Source organism: Nerophis lumbriciformis, linkage group LG10, assembly GCF_033978685.3.
Source record: "Nerophis lumbriciformis linkage group LG10, RoL_Nlum_v2.1, whole genome shotgun sequence".
NCBI classification, from domain to species: domain Eukaryota; kingdom Metazoa; phylum Chordata; class Actinopteri; order Syngnathiformes; family Syngnathidae; genus Nerophis; species Nerophis lumbriciformis.
The window spans coordinates 22,220,044-22,238,191 of NC_084557.2; the positions used below are offsets into that span (position 1 = coordinate 22,220,044).

Below are 18,148 nucleotides of genomic sequence, written 5' to 3' on the forward strand. Positions count from 1 at the left end.
GTCCCCACTCCCCCGCAGAGTACCATTACCCACCCAAACGCACCACCAGTAGTCCCCGTTCAGGCTGGACGTACACCTCTTTACGCACGCAGAGCGCACGGAAAGTCTGCAGCCACGCATTCCCTTGGCTCGACCGTGGCCTCCTCGCCCACGCTGGCAGCTCCAAGACTCTGGCAAAGACCCCTGATCCCTCACCCCCACCCCACCCCCCTCCCTCTCCACCTTGCATGGGAAGAAAGAGCGCGGCGTTACGTCAGACGGTACACGGCGCAAGCGAGAGCGCGTCTTCGGGGCTATTCGTCGGCACTGCTGCCAAACCGGGGGCAGCTCGCCGCTTTATTGATAGTTCGAGCCTTTTGTATGCGGCGTCACGATGCAGTAAGTCACGTACCCATTCCTGCGATTTTGACAGGTTTGCTGGACGGCAAAGTGGCGCAATAACGAGTGTAGTTGAAGGAAATACACGCGCAAAGATGGCACCATGAAGCTTTTGGCGCACGGAGCTTTCTGCAGCATTTCTCGGTGTTTGCGTCTTTGCTGATCGGAAAAAAAAAAAATGCCTCACGCTCGAAATAGGAACCCCAGCCCCATCCCGGAGGTGACATGGGACACGGGTTTGAAGGAGATGAACGAGACGTGGAAAGGAGCGATCGCGTGTCTCGGCGTGGCTGTTTTCTTCGTCATGACCATCGGGATCATATACTGGCAAGTGGTGGACCAGCCCAACAAGAACTGGATCCTCAAGGGGACGTTCAGCGGACTCATCTGGGAGAGAAGGACCCACTCGTTGGTCATCCAGACCCTGGCGGAGGACAGGACCTACGTGGAGATAGACGTCGGGAACGTGGGGGACCCCGACCTGGAGGTTCCTTTTGTCAGGAACCTGTGCTGGCTCAACAAGACCGAATTCTGCTACACCTGGGACAAGGTGGCCGAGATCAAGATCTCCCTGGACGTGGACGAGGACGCGGGGAGCGAGTGCTACAGTATGACGTGGACGCCGGTGCAATGCCATGTGCAGCTCAAGGTAGAAACATCTAGCTCCCCTTTAATATGTGCATACTAATACTGGACCTTTCATACATGCGCATTAGACACCCTTAAAACGATGCATCACTTTTATTTGTGCAATTTGTCAATCTGCATGCATGGAAGCTATATGTTTAGCATTTGTCTGATTTCACATGTTTCACTGTAAATAATTTCATTGTGAATTCACGACAAATTTACTGGGTAATAATTGCATTACTTACACCGTAGTATTTACAGTAATTGTATTTGTATGTTTAGGACAGAACAATTTATATTAGTTGTGCATACTCATAACTATGTATGTGCTATAATCTATAATTTGCATATTCATGGCATAGTGATTTGTATACACATATATACATTATACAGTCGTGGTCAAAAGTTTACATACACTTGTAAAGAACATAATGTCAAGGCTGTCTTGAGTTTCCAATAATTTCTACAACTCTTATTTTTTGTGATAGAGTGATTGGAGCACATACATATATATATATATATATATATATATATATATATATATATATATATATATATATATATATATATACATACATACATACATATATATATACAGTATATATATATATATATATATATATATATACATATATATATATATATATATATAAATAAATATATATACATATATATATATACATATATATAAATATATATACATATACATATATACACACATATATATAAATATATATACATATACATATATACACACATATATATAAATATATATACATATACATATATACACACATATATATATATATACATACATATATGTACATATATATACACACATATATATATGTATATATATATACATACACACACACATTATATATATATATATATATATATATATATATATATATATATATATATATATATATATATATATATATATATATATATATATATATATATATTAAGGCTGCGAATCTTTGGGTGTCCCACGATTCGATTCAATTTCGATTCTTGGGGTCACGATTCGATTCAAAATCGATTTTTTTTTTTTCGATTCAGCGCGATTCTTGGTTCAAAAACTAAATTTTCCCGATTCAAAACGATTCTCTATTCATTCAATACATAGGATTTCAGCAGGATCTACCCCAGTCTGCTGACATGCAAGCAGAGTAGTAGATTTTTGTAAAAAGCTTTTATAATTGTAAAGGACAATGTTTTATCAACTGATTGCAATAATGTAAATTTGTTTTAACTATTAAATGAACCAAAAATATGACTTATTTTATCTTTGTGAAAATATTGGACACAGTGTGTTGTCAAGCTTATGAGATGCGATGCAAGTGTAAGCCACAGTGACACTATTGTTCTTTTTTTTTTTTTTTTTTTTTTATAAATGTCTAATGATAATGTCAATGAGGGATTTTTAATCACTGCTATGTTGAAATTGTAACTAATATTGATACTGTTGTTGATAATAATCATTTTTGTTTCACTACTTTTGGTTTGTTCTGTGTCGTGTTTGTGTCTCCTTTCAATTGCTCTGTTTATTGCAGTTCTGAGTGTTGCTGGGTCGGGTTTGGTTTTGGAATTTGATTGCATTGTTATGGTATTGCTGTGTATTGTTTTGTTGGATTGATTAATTTCAAAAAATAAAAAAAATAAAAAAATTTTTTTTTTGAAAATTAAGTAAATCAATTTTTTTTTAAAAATCGACTTTTGAAAAATGAGAATTGATACTGAATCGCACAACGTGAGAATTGCGATTTGAATTTGAATCGATTTTTTCCCACACCCCTAATATATACAAACCCCGTTTCCATATGAGTTGGGAAATTGTGTTAGATGTAAATATAAACGGAATACAATGATTTGCAAATCCTTTTCAACCCATATTCAATTGAATGCACTCCAAAGACAAGATATTTGATGTTCAAACTCGTAAACTTTTTTTTTTTTTTTGCAAATAATAATTAACTTAGAATTTCATGGCTGCAACACGTGCCAAAGTAGTTGGGAAAGGGCATGTTCACCACTGTGTTACATCACCTTTTCTTTTAACAACACAATAAACGATTGGGAACTGAGAAAACTAATTGTTGAAGCTTTGAAAGTGGAATTCTTTCCCATTCTTGTTTTATGTAAAGCTTCAGTCGTTCAACAGTCCGGGGTCTCCGCTGTCGTATTTTACGCTTCATAATGCACCACACATTTTCGATGGGAGACAGGTCTGGACTGCAGGCGAGCCAGGAAAGTACCCGCACTCTTTTTTTTTATGAAGCCACGCTGTTGTAACACATGCTGAATGTGGCTTGGCATTGTCTTGCTGAAATAAGCAGGGGCGTACATGAAAAAGACGGCACTTAGATGGCAGCATATGTTGTTCCAAAACCTGTATGTACCTTTCAGCATTAATGGTGCCTTCACAGATGTGTAAGTTACCCATGCCTTGGGCACTAATGCACCCCCATACCATCACAGATGCTGGCTTTTGAACTTTGCGTCGATAACAATCTGGATGGTTCGCTTCCCCTTTGGTCCGGATGACACGATGTCAAATATTTCCAAAAACAATTTGAAATGTGGACTCGTCAGACCACAGAACACTTTTCCACTTTGCACCAGTCCATCTTAGATGATCTCGGGCCCAGAGAAGCCGGCGGCGTTTCTGGATGTTGTTGATGAATGGATTTTGCTTTGCAAAGTAGAGCTTTAACTTGCACTTACAGATGTAGCGACGACAGTGGTTTTCTGAAGTGTTCCTGAGCCCATGTGGTGATATCCTTTAGAGATTGATGTCGGTTTTTGATACAGTGCCGTCTGAGGGATCGAAGGTCACGGTCATTCAATGTTGGTTTCCGGCCATGACGCTTACGTGGAGTGATTTCTCCAGATTCTTTGAACCTTTTGATGATATTATGGACCGTAGATGTTGAAATCCCTAAATTTCTTGCAATTGCACTTTGAGAAATGTTGTTCTTAAACTGTTTGACTATTTGCTCACGCAGTTGTGGACAAAGGGGTGTACCTCGCCCCATCCTTTCTTGTGAAAGACTGAGCATTTTTTGGGATGCTGTTTTTATACCCAATCATGGCACCCACCTGTTCCCAATTAGCCTGCACACCTGTGAGATGTTCCAAATAAGTGTTTGATGAGCATTCCTGAAATTTATCAGTATTTATTGCCACCTTTCCCAACTTCTTTGTCACGTGTTGCTGGCATCAAATTCTAAAGGTAATGATTATTTGCAAAAAAACATTTTTTTATCAGTTTGAACATCAAATATGTTGTCTTTGTAGCATATTCAACTGAATATGGGTTGAAAATGATTTGCAAATCATTGTATTCCGTTTATATTTACATCTAACACAATTTCCCAACTCATATGGAAACGGGGTTTGTATATACATATATATATATATACACATATATACTAGAATACATATATATACACACACATATATATATATATATATACACACATACTTCTAAACATTCAACTTAGTGCACTTCTGGATTTTATGGTAAACTACATCTTGTTACCCTGTGTTCGTTTATGTATGTTTAAAGACAATACAATAAATCCTAATTCTAATTTAATGTGAAATATATTTACAGCAATTTACTGAGCTGTACATTTTATGGTTAATTACAAATAAACTTACAAATACATGTTGTAACTTAAAAATGGTAATTTTACAGTAATAAAAAGTTTAACAACATAAGGCCACTTACTGTACAACAGTGTGCGACACAGTCTATACAGAACCCGTTGAAACACATATCAGTTTGAAATTTACAGTAATTTGTTATGATATTACAGAGGACTTGTTTGCAGTTTTTTACTGTTCTATAACAGTCATTTGCTGTGAAATACAAGGAGTTTTTTTTTTACAGTCACTTGTACTGTTACAGTAAATTTGATTACAGTATTTTACTGTGAAAGAATACTGTTATGCTGTGATTTCCTGGTACAATTCTACAGTGTATTTTTGAAATATTTGCAGCACAATAAATGTTAACCGTCCTTACACTTGCTCAATCAAAGTTATGTTATCTTTTCGAAAGTTTGGGAAATGTCATCAACAATTTATAGCAGTATTAACCCTCAGGAGACAAAGGTGTATTTTTCTGTCTTTTCAGTAAATTGTTGCTGTATTTTGGCCATTTCTCCTTAAGTCTTATTTAAATGGTAACTTTTAAGTTTGCCATGTCCAATTATTTTGCGGTCTGTTCTATACACTGGCAGTTATTCAACAATACTGACATATGAGTCCTTTATTTTTTAAAGGGCAAAAACATTTTAGATTTATTTTTTGTTTTTTTGCATTTTAAAAAATACCAAACGTGTAATGTTATTTAAATGTTTTAGGCTTAGGGGTTTTAATTAAAATATGTCACAGTTTTCAATTAGTATAAATTTGCACAACATGTTGGTTTACTAATTTAAACCTGTGACAGTAAAAGCCTTTCGAAAGGTAAAAAAAACAAAAAACACATGTTCTTTTGTTTAGGACTGAAGTTGATTGAGAAATTTGAGCAAAAAAAGCATTATTTCAAAATGTTTTAAAACTCTTTTGAGGGTTCCAGGTTCAATCCCACTTCCACCATCCTAGTCACTGCTGTTGTGTTCTTGGGCAAGATACTTTACCCACCTGCTCCCAGTGCCACCCACACTGGTTTAAATGTATCTTAAATAATGGGTTTCACTATGTAAAGCGCTTTGGGTCTCTAGAGAAAAGCGCTATATGAATGCATTTCACTTCACTTCTATACTGTTTGGCTTTAACGATTAAAATCAAATGTCCCCAGGTTAATAATTTCTGTTTGCTATGCATCATTCTTACCCAATATGTTCCCTTGCATGATGCTAAATAAGGTAATCAAAATATTAGGACTACCTTACAGTATAAGGGCAGTCCAGTTACAATAATTGATATAGTGTAATACTATTCTGACACTATGTTAATCAAAACTGAGGAACATCTTGTATTTAATTTTTTGCCGTGCATTATGCTCTGTTATCACGCTGCAACTGCATTTTTATGTTAGTTTTTACAAGTTTCCTGACATGGTGGCACTTTTAGATGTTGGCACAAATAGCCGAAATCATATGATTGTTAAAATGACTTGTAAAGAAAATAACATTCCATCGGCCCCCACTTTGGAGCGGCCCGGCACATATTGTACTTTCCCTCGGCTTAATTCTCACACGTGTGTCCATCAGGATGCTTGGGGAGGTTAATCTGTCCCAACCACCGTTTCTAGTCATGTGGCGGGACCGTGTGGGCTTAGAAAGCACAATTTCCCCAAATCCTCAGCTGACCACTTGGCGCCTCTTCTGAGACGCTTAGATTTGAGGCAACATCAATGAGCGGCTGTTAATTGACATGTCCTGCACATTTTCATCTACTGTACACATAACACCTAGCAGATTAGTGCTAATGAACTGCTCTCAACTCATGTGACGCAGTGCAGGGCCAGAGCAAACATTTGCAATATTGCTCAATTTGGATGAAAAAAATGTGTTTATTATTGTGGTTGTAGTTTGCACCGGTGGAGAACTGCACATTGGATCAGATCAGGGGCCGATATTTGTCTTTTTTACCTGATCCTTGATCAGCTTATGAGCTGCTGAGCCCAGTGGAGCATTACCACAGCTGTGTTCCAGTGTTTATATGGCTAAAGATTGTACTCACGTGAAAGATTCCTTCAAAAGGAGATGCACCCGCAGGGAGACACAATTCAATCAATCAATCAATTGGTGACCTGCTCAGTGGCCTTGTGGTTAGAGTGTCCACCCTGAGACTGGAAGGTCGTGAGTTTAAACCCCGGCCGAGTCATACCAAAGACTATAAAAATGGGACTCATTACCTCCCTGCTTGGCACTCAGCATCAAGGGTTGGAATTGGGGGTTAAATCACCAAAAAATTATTCCTGAGCGCAGCCACCGCTGCTGCTCACTGCTCCCCTCACCTCCCAGGGGGTGAACGTGGGGATGGGTCAAATGCAGAGGATAATTTCACCACACCTAGTGTGTGTGTGTGACTATCATTGGGACTTTAACTTTAACATTAATCAAAGTTTATTTATATAGCCCTTAATCACAAGTGTCTCAAAGGGCTGCACAAGCCACAACGACATCCTCGGCTCAGATCCCACATCAGGGCAAGAAAAAACTCAACCCAATGGGCACAATGAGAAACCTCGGAGGGGACCGCAGATGTGGGGACCCCGTCAAATTCCATTTCCATATTCCGTGTTACACACATGCAGGATTTGCATGAATTCCAAAGGGTGCGTGTCTTGCCAGAACACAGTCTACAATTTGAGAGCAACGCGTCTTCAACCGGTTCTTAAATAATAATCCTCGCCACTATGGCGGAATTATCATTTTTTACCTTGAAAAAAAAATTTTTACCCTGAAAATCATTTTTTCCTTGAAAATAATTTTTTACCTTGAAAACATTTTTTACCTTGAAAACATTTTTTTTACCCTGAAACTCATTTTTTTTTACCTTGAAAACATTTTTTTTACCTTGAAAATCATTTTTTACTTTGAAAAAATGTTTTACTTTGAAAAACAATTTTTTACCCTGAAAGTAATTTTTTACCTTGAAAATCATTTTTTACTTTGAAAATTTTTATTTTACCCTGACTGTCATTTTATACCTTGAAAATCATTTTTTACCTTGAAAACTTTTTTTTACCTTGAAAATCATTTTTTACCTTGAAAACATTTTTTACCTTGAAAACATTTTTTTTACCTTGAAAATCATTTTTTACTTTGAAAAAATGTTTTACTTTGAAAAACAATTTTTTTACCCTGAAAGTAATTTTTTACCTTGAAAATCATTTTTTACTTTGAAAATTTTTTTTTTACCCTGACAGTCATTTTATACCTTGAAAATCATTTTTTACCTTGAAACCTTTTTTTACCTTGAAAATCATTTTTTACCTTGAAAATCATTTTTTACCTTGAAAACATTTTTTACCTTGAAAAAAATTGTTTTTACCTTGAAAAATTTTTTCACCTTGAAAACATTTTTGTTACCCTAAAAAAATCATTTTTTACTTTGAAAATCATTTTTTACCTAGACAATTTTTTTTTACCTTGAAACATTTTTGTTTACCCTGAAAATCACTGGAGGACTAGAGGACGAGGAATGGCTAAGCATGTTGCACACACACACACTCCGAGCAGGACGACACTGTCAGAGTGTGTAGGTGACGAACCCCAAGATGCAGAGATGGCGGCAGGCATTGAGCAGGAAAACATGATTTAATTTAACACTATAACCAAAAACAAACAAAAGGGTACAAACAAAAAGCGCGCACAAGGCGGAGAACAAACTTGGCTATGAACAAAACTAACACTTAGACAGAAACTATGGACATGAAAAACTACACTTACTGTGATGAGAAAAAACAAACACTTACGTGGCAAGAAACGAGACTATGGCATGAGCAGAGGGAACAGAAGTAGACACAGCTACAACGACAAGTATTAATGACAGGTAGTAGCGACAATAATCCAGCCCTGACTGGAGGACAAAGCAGATCTAAATAGCAGCTGGCTGATTGACACCAGGTGTGGCCCGGTACCAATCAGCCACAGCTGAGGGAGAAAAACACTCAGGTATACAAGCAGGAAATAAAGACAAAATAAGAGCGCTAACAGGAAAATAAAGACAGACACAGAGGAAAAACTAAAACATGACCAAACTGCCAGGGACAAGCCACAAGGATCTAAAAACTAAAGATTCAACGTAAAGAAGGGGTGATCGATCCAGGTGTTCATACTATCGATACCTAGTAGTGTATCAGTATATACACCAGGGGTCCCCAAACGTTTTGACTCGGGGGCCGCATTGGGTTAGAAAAATTTGGCCAGGGGCCGAGCTGTATATATATATATATATATATATATATATATATATATATATATATATATATATACATACATATACACATATATATACACACACACACACACATACATTTACAGTATATATACAGTATATTATATACTGTATGTATACACGTTAGGTCAGGAAAAAACACAGAGGCTATTTCATCCCTACAAGCCTGTTTTGCAGATTTTTGAAATCCCCTGAAGAGCAGGGAAACCTGCGAAACAGGCTTGTAGGGATGAAATAGTCTCCTTGTTTTTTGCTGACCTAACGTATATCCCGCTCTACTCCGGTATTGAGCAATGTATAACAGATAAACCACAGTAGCCTCGACTATATATATATATATATATATATATATATATATATATATATATATTGCCCAGGCCTGCTGTAGAGTGTAGACACTAAGGGTGAGCATTACTGCAAATTTTAATATGGATTTGATACCAAGTAAAGTGTTTCGGGTCTCACAGCTATATAATGATATGTACTGTATATATATATATATATATATATATATATATATATATATATATATATATATATATATATTAGAGATGCGCGGATAGGCAATTATTTCATCCGCAACCGCATCACAAAAGTCGTCATCTACCCGCCATCCACCCGAACTAACATTTTATCAAATCCACACCCGCCCGCCACCCGCCACCCGCCCGTTGTTATATATCTAATATAGACGATGCAAGGCATTAGTGAGGTTAGAAAGCTTTTGCCTGTTAAAGAAAGGAGACTGATCCAATGCAGCAGAGACATTCAACGCATGCCACGCATTAATATCTCTTGGCCACGCATTAGTGGCTAAGATATATTAATGCGTGATAATATTATTTATCATTATTATAGTATTATTGTCATTTCCATTAAGAAAGTGTTGACTATTGTTGCCAATGCCCTCAGATCAGGAGTGCGTTCCTCACACTTTGTGTGCGCAGTTGCAGCAAGCAGAACGATGCTTTTAAGAAGTTAAAAAAATGTTTTAGAAAGACTAGGCCTATATTTCCGTTAGGTAAAAAAATGTTCTGAATTTATTTCAATGAATATTAACTTGTTAACGTTATAATGCTCAAAAAGGGACGAGGGCGGGTTGAACAGTGAAACAGTGAACAATTTTGCGACAAAAATGAACCTTTATTGATTGATCTGCAGCCATGACAAAATATCAGACAATCTCCATTGTCAACGACAGGCAGGAAAATAAAGATACACACATAGCCTATGTTGTAGGCATAGGCATAGGCTCATAAGTTTTTAAGTTGAAATTAAAAAAATAAATAAAAAATGTGCCTCATAAGCCTTAGGCTGTCAATCACGCGCACAAACTTAAATTATACAATAACATATGTATGTCATCCCTATTTAAACAAAATTAATTAAATAAATAATAATAATAAATTACCTGCAACTTATTGGCCAAGGCAAATAGCTGGTCTTTTTTTCCCTGGTCTTTAGTATTCCCTTTTTTTAGTTTGTCGTGTACCACGTTTGCTGCCGCCGTTGCCATCTTTTTTTTTTTTTTCTTCTGTTGTGTTGTGTTGTGGTGTGCTGCAGTGCCTGATGAATAATTGCCTGTTTCAAAGAGTGCTGCTCGTTTTTCGTATGTGGGTAACAACATTTAACTATGTATATATATTTCCAAATTGGTTCAACCGCCACCCGCCCGATCTATTTAAAATCAATTTTTTTCGTCATGTCACCCGCCCGACCCGCGGATTATCCGCGGACTCCGCGGTTGTGTCCGCAAACCGCGCATCTCTTACATATATATATATATATACATATATATATATATATATATATATATATATATATATATATATATATATATATATATATATATATATATACATACATATATATATATATATATATATATATATATATATATATATATATATATATATATATATATATACATATAAATAAATATTTGTGAAAATTAACAAGCGGGAACTAAAAAATAATATTGATCAGATACTGAAATTATCCTTAGTATGGATATTTACCCAAGGCGATAACTTGGATGCTCTTGGAGTCTATGGTATACCGGTACTCAATATGTGTTTGACCTCATTTTACAGACACACCCAGCTAGCTTAGCTGTGCGCTAGAACAGTAAACAAATATCACTCCCCTACACCTCAAGAGCTGCACTAGTCAGTGGGTTAGGAGCTTTTAGCCCACTGGTTTGCGTGCTTGACTAACAATGGCGTTGTGTGGTCATGGGTTCGAGCCCAGGGAAGCAGGGCTGTACTTACACTAGCATCAGTTTCAAGAATATATCACTATGTTTTTATGTAGGACAACTTTTTTTAATTATTTTTTTCTTATTTGGTTGTCAGGACTGCTTCTCCATGACAAACGTATCCTGGTACGGCGGCCCCAGTGTCAATGGTCAGACGTGGCCAATTAATGATCAAAACGCCACCATGCAGCCCTTCGTCGTCAGCGACCTCAAGGAGAATCCCTCAGGCTTTGGCTCTGCATTGGAGCGCTACTTCCTTGGCTCCTCAGGTGAGTTTAGCTGGTCTTTGCAGTGACACTGTGTTTTTGTGCGTCACCGTGCTCCTTGGAAATGTGACCACGACATCCTAGGCCGGTCCCTGGCATAAACACTAGTTGTTTACCGAGTGCATATGATTACCACAAGCTGTTTGCTTGTTTTACTTTGATAGACTGAATGACTTCATTGATACAATTTTACTTTGTCTCCGATAAACTTAAATTCAGCAGTGAGTCAACTGCTCAGTGTTCGCCCTGAGATCGGTAGGTCGTGAGTTCAAACCCCGGCCGAGTCATACCAAAGACTATAAAAATGGGACCCATTACCTCCCTGCTTGGCACTCAGCATGAAGGGTTGGAATTGGGGCTTAAATCACCAAAAATGATTCCCGAGCGTGGCCACCACTGCTGCTCACTGCTCCCCTCACCTCCCAGTTGGTGGAATGCAGAGGGTTCTTTCACCACACCTAGTGTGTGTGTGTGTGTGACTATCAGTGTTACTTTAACTTTAATAGTAATAGTTTTGGTTCGTTTAGCGGCATCCTGGCCATGTCCATTCAAAAGCCAACAGGGATAATTGCTAATTTAGCATCGCTTTGAATCCTGTCAAGGGAAAATATTTTACGTCAGTATTTCTAAAACCAACCTACTTTTTAAGTTTACATTGTAACCAAACCTTTTCTCTTAACCTAAAATGTCTAAAAAACATTCGTTTTTTCATAGTTTTTACATATTTATTGTGTTTTGTTTCTTTTTTCAATTAATGCCAAAGCGCTTTAGCAGTTTTGAATTAGCTTCACTGTGGTAGAAAGTATCAAACATTTTACATTCCCCTTGGAGCTTTCAACCTATTTCTTTACATTTTCAAATAAACTTTTGAAATTATTTGGAATATGAACACATGGCTATTGATTATAATAGATTTAACTGAATTGTAGTTGTCAATATAGTCTTTTTGTTGGTTTACACATGATTATTTTGTATTTATAGTAAATACACATCCTTACGTAACTTGTCAAATATTAATTATACCTTATTGTTTAATTTACTTAAAATGCATTTTTGGTTTGTTGTTTTTTTTATGCACACACTTCCATAGCCAAATCTACTTCTGGTGGGCTAAAGTACAAAACCCAAAACCAGTGAAGTTGCCTCGTTGTGTAAATCGTAAATAAAAACAGAATACGAGTTCGTTGCTACATCTGTAAGTGCAAGTTAAAACGCTACTATGCAAAGCGAAAGCCATTTATCAACAACACGCAGAAACGCCACCGGCTTCGCTGGGCCCGAACTCATCAAAGATGGACTGACGCAAAGTGGAAAAGTGTTCTGTGGTATGGCGAGTCTACATTTCAAATTGTTTTTGGAAACTGTTGATGTCGTGTCCACCGGACCAAAGAGGAAAAGAACCATTCGGACTGTTATGGGCGCAATGTTCAAAAGCCAGCATCTGTGATGGTATGGGGGTGTATTAGCGACCAAGGCATGGGTAACTTACACATCTGTGAAGGCACCATTAATGCTGAAAGGTACTTACAGGTTTTGGAGCAACATATGTTGCCATACAAGCAATGTATTTTTCATGGACGCCCCTGCTTATTTCCGCAAGACAATGCCAAGCCACATTCTGCACGTGTTACAACAGTGTGGCTTCATAGTAAACGAGTGCAGGTACTAGACTGGACTGCCTGTAGTCCAGACCTGTCTCCCATTGAAAATGTGTGGCGCAATATGAAGCCTAAAATACCACAACAGAGACCCCCGGACTGTTGAACTACTTAAGCTGTACATCAAGCAAGAATGGGAAAGAATTCCACCTGAAAAGCTTCAAAAATGTGTCTCCTCAGTTCCCAAATGTTTACTGAGTGTTGTTAAAAGGAAAGGCCATGTAACACAGTGGTAAAAATGCCCATGTGACAACTTTTTTGCAAAGTGTTGCTGCCATTAAATTCTAAGTTAATGATTATTTGGGGGGAAAAAAGTAGTTTCTCAGTACTTCGAACATTAAATATATTTTCTTTGCAGTCTATTCAATTGAATATAATTTGAAAAGGATTGTATTCTGCTTTTATTTACGATTTACACAACATGCCAACTTCACTGGTTTTGGGTTTTGTAATACAGTAATCCAGGGGTCTCAAACACGCGGCCCTCGGGCCAATTGCGGCCCGCGAGACGTTATTTTGCGGCCCGCACCTTAATATGAAAATTTAATGTTAGTGCGGCCCGCGAGTTTTATACGAATGCCGCTTGACAGCGTCATACTTGTAAACCCTCCCGATTTTTCCGGGGGACTCCCGAATTTCAGTGCCCCTCCCGGAAATCTCCAGGGGCAACCATTCTCCCGAATTTCTGCCGATTTTCACCTCAGACAACACTATTAAGGGCGTGCCGTCACGGCACTGCCTTTATCGTCCTCTACATCCTGTACAAACAGCGTGCCAGCCCAGTCACATGTTGAATTTGGCTTCTGTAGACACATGTAAGCGACTTCAAAACATACTTGATCAACAGCCATACAGGTCACACTGAGGGTGGCCGTATAAACAACTTTAACACTGTTACAAATGCGCCACACTGTGAACCTACACCAAACAAGAATGACAAACACATTTCGGGAGAACATCCGCCCCGTAACACAACATAAACACAACAGGACAAATACCCAGAATCCCATGCAGCCCTAACTCTTCCGGGCTACAATTTATATACCTTTTCTTGTGGCCCAGCCTCACCCAGTTTCTGCATCCAGTGGCCCCCAGGTAAATTGAGTTTGAGACCCCTGCAGTAATCCCTCCTTTATTGCTGTTTATTAAATTACCGCGAATTAGGAATGATTATTTATAGATGTTATTTTATAGATAGAGCATGAAAAAACAGTACTCTTTTTAACATTAAGAAAGCGCTCTAGACTTGAAATAACCTCCACATAGTCACCTTTACAAGTCTCAAACTTCGAATGGCGATGTGGCGATGGTTGCCTCCAGTATTACAACACTCACTAGGCTGCAATCAGCTTTGCAGACCCTAGTGCGGGGGTCAGCAACGCGCGGCTCTCGAGCAACCTGCGGCTCTTTAGCGCCGCCTCTGGAGCTTTTTTAAAAATGTATAAAAATGGAAAAAGATGAGGGAAAAAATATATATTTTGTTTTAATATGGTTTCTGTAGGAGGACAAACATGACACAAAAAAATTGTTAGAAATCCCACTGTTTACAATAAACATGCTACACTGATGAGAGTATTTGGCTTGCGCCATTTTGTCCTACTAATTTCGAAAGTCCTTGAACGCACCGTAGTTTGTTTACATATACAACTTTCCTTGATGCTGCCACAGAAAGACGTGTTTTATGCCACTCATTCTTTGTCTCTGTTTGTCCATCAAACGTTTTATGCTGTGCGTGAATGCACAAAGGTGAGCTTTGTTTATGTGTGGAGTGCTAATCAGGCATATTTGGTCACTGCATGACTGCAAGCTAATCGATGCTAACATGCTATTTATGCTAGCTGTATGTACGTCCTTATGCCTCGTTTTTAGGTATATTTGAGGTCATTTTATTTGCAGTTTCCGTTTCCTTTAACTTGGACACACACAACTTCACCTTTGGCCATTCTAAGCCAGTAATTGCCAGGAGTTATCACACCCTCTGAAAAGCTTCCGTTTTAGTAGTTTTCCAATATTGTAAAAAATGTGTAGAATATTACATTTCAACATTTCTGTCAACAAGGATTTGCGTCAGCCTGCGACACATAGTCATTTTGATAGTAGGCTAATATAACTAATATAGGCAATTATATCATGTGTTATCTTCATTATAACACTTATATAAGGCTCTACATTTTTTGCGGCTCCAGACATATTTTTTTTTTCGTATTTTCAACATTTTGGGTTGCAGACCCCTGCCCTAGTGTGTCACACAAATGATATTAAAGAGCAAAATGAGGCCACAAACAGCGTGCAGCACAAAGTGTGGTGAGAAACGTGCAGGGTGTGAGGGAATCCCCCTGGGGATCTCATTATAAACGTGTTTGCTGGTGTGCAAGTGCAGGAAAATAACGCAACTGACTCCCGGAAAAAGCACGCCCAAAATACACCCAGCTGGATGGGGAAGTGGCCCACAAATAGACTGAAAGACAATACTGTCTGTGGCATGTTGGTTTAATAATTAAGAGATTACACTACAAAGAGACGCAAACCACTTTTTGCATCTTAAATTAACTCTCACAGACATGGAAACAATTGCCTTTTGTTTCTATTCAAAGAACAAACTGGATGAGGGCCTTACCGTCTCTTTAAGTTATTTTAGGGGTGTTAGATGTTATCCCGGAGGAAAAAGGGAGGAGGCACGAACCACTCGTGTGATAGTTAATGTGAGTGATGAGGAATGTGTCATAATCTCAGTTTTCGGTGTTTGCTACATTGAAACTGCTGTCAATCTATGCTATAACCATCAAATTCATCTGTCTCTGATAATTAGCCAATGTAAAGACACAAAAATGAATATGTTATGTTGTGATGCTGCACACACTCTACTAAAAACAAGGCATGCATGGATGTATTATGAAATGCAGTGGTAGGCTGAACAAGGGGGTCCCATGCCGTATAGCTACTACACCCGCCATCTTTACAGTGGACTAATGTTGTAACGATACCAATATTTTGGTACCGGTACTAAAATTATTTCGGTACTTTTCTAAATAAAGGGGACCACAAAAAATTGGCATTATTTTAACAAAAAATCTTAGGTTACATTAAACATATGTTTCTTATTGCAGTTAAGTCCGAGAAGCAAAGAAATCAAACGGAGACAGGATTCAATTTAGCTCATGAGGAGAGCGCGTAGACCTGTACCCTTTGAACAGTGTCGTCCCACGCTCTGACGAGGGAGCTTCACGCCTCCTCCTTTATTTGGGCATTTCCTGATTACATTACATTACATTACGCAGCTGCTCCCAAGGGTAGGTGGTCATAAACAGCTTTTGCACACGGTCATGAACAGTTCAAAGAAAAGGTATCTGGAGCGAGGTCAGGTCCTGCTTCCGCTCTGCTTTGTAGATCTCGGGTCAGGACAAGGTCTTTCCTGTGGCTGTCCAATAGATCAGGGAGACCGACACCTCCACGTTGCATCCCATCGCACACAGTGGAGGTTTACAAGCGGCAAGCCTTTTGCTTGATAAGGACTAAGACAGGTTTTGTCTTCTCGCAGGGCAGCCTGAACTAATGGGAAAACAAAATGTGTGATAACTTCTATACAATTATTCTGACACTAATGTATATTCCGCTCTACTCCGGTATTGAGCACTGTATAACGGATAGACCACAGTAACCTTGACTATATATATATGTATATATATATATATATATATATACACACACACACAGGTATATATATTAGTGGTGTAACGGTACGTGTATTTGTATTGAACCGTTTCGGTACGGGGGTTCCGGTTCGGTTCGGAGGTGTACCGAACGAGTTTCCACACGGACATATTAAGTAGTGTAACGCACGTTGTGTAAACAATGCACACCGAGGCACAACACACGGTATGCTAGCAGCTAACGGGCTACGATAGACTGACCATATGTCCTCTTTTCACCGGATATGTCCTCTTTTGCGGAGCTGTCAGGGCGGAGTTTCTTAAATGCCTCAAATGTCCGGCATTTTGAGTTAGCGTTGCGTGTATTTTCAATGTACGTTCAGGGTTAAGAAGGGGTTAAAAACAAAACAAATTGTGCGCACAGCAGCATTCGTGAGGGAGGGGCAGAGACAGAGAGAGCGAGAGAGTTATGATAAACGCGCATGCGTTGCCAGGCTCTGCTTTTTATCCATAGATTTATCAGATTTAATTTTTTATTATCTATAGCAGGGGTGTCAAAAGTGTGCACCGGAGGCCATTTGCGGCCCACAGTTAATGTTTTAAAGGCTCATGGCACATTCTAAAAATACTATTAAAATAAACAAAAACATAACAAAAGTGAAATAAAAAAGCTTAAAGGTTAAATGTAATTTAGAAAAACTTGCAATGTTGACTAATAAAACTAAGCTGCTTCACGGTAGCAGAGGGGTTAGTGCATCTGCCTCACAATACGAAGGTCCTGAGTAGTCTTGGGTTCAATCCCGGGCTCGGGATCTTTCTGTGTGGAGTTTGCATGTTCTCCCCGTGACTGCGTGGGTTCCCTCCGGGTACTCCGGCTTCCTCCCACTTCCAAAGACATGCACCTGGGGATAAGTTGATTGGCAACACTAAATTGGCCCTAGTGTGTGAATGTGAGTGTGAATGTTGTCTGTCTATCTGTGTTGGCCCTGCGATGAGGTGGCGACTTGTCCAGGGTGTACCCCGCTTTCCGCCCGATTGTAGCTGAGATAGGCTCCAGCGCCCCCCGCGACCCCAAAGGGAATAAGCGGTAGAAAATGGATGGATGGATGGATGTTTTTTTCTCTTTCAAACTGTCATTGCTCAAAACATAATATTGAATCAAAATCAATGTTACTATGAATTATTGACCTAACCAAGGTTTCGATTACTTCACATCAAATATTCCACTAAGAAAAATATTTTTGGTGGAAGATTTTGCAAATTCTGTAAATAAATAACCCAAAAATGTATATTTTGTTGTTTTCTTACTGTACCAAAAATGAACCGAACCGTGACCTCTAAACCGAGGTACGTACCGAACCAAAATTTTTGTGTACCGTCACA

The 18,148-nt window shown here is 38.4% G+C and overlaps 1 protein-coding gene across 1 annotated transcript in view; it reads left to right on the forward strand.

The window, feature by feature from the left end:
• The first annotated feature begins 309 nt into the window (after positions 1–309).
• Positions 310–18,148, forward strand: part of LOC133612143 (SITS-binding protein) — an 89,206-nt gene continuing 71,367 nt past the window's right edge. Inside the window, exons 1-2 of the mRNA XM_061969310.1 lie at positions 310–1,027; positions 11,289–11,460. Coding sequence (XP_061825294.1) covers positions 557–1,027; positions 11,289–11,460 — 643 coding nt within the window. The 5' untranslated portion in view covers positions 310–556. The remainder of the gene's footprint in view (positions 1,028–11,288; positions 11,461–18,148) is intronic.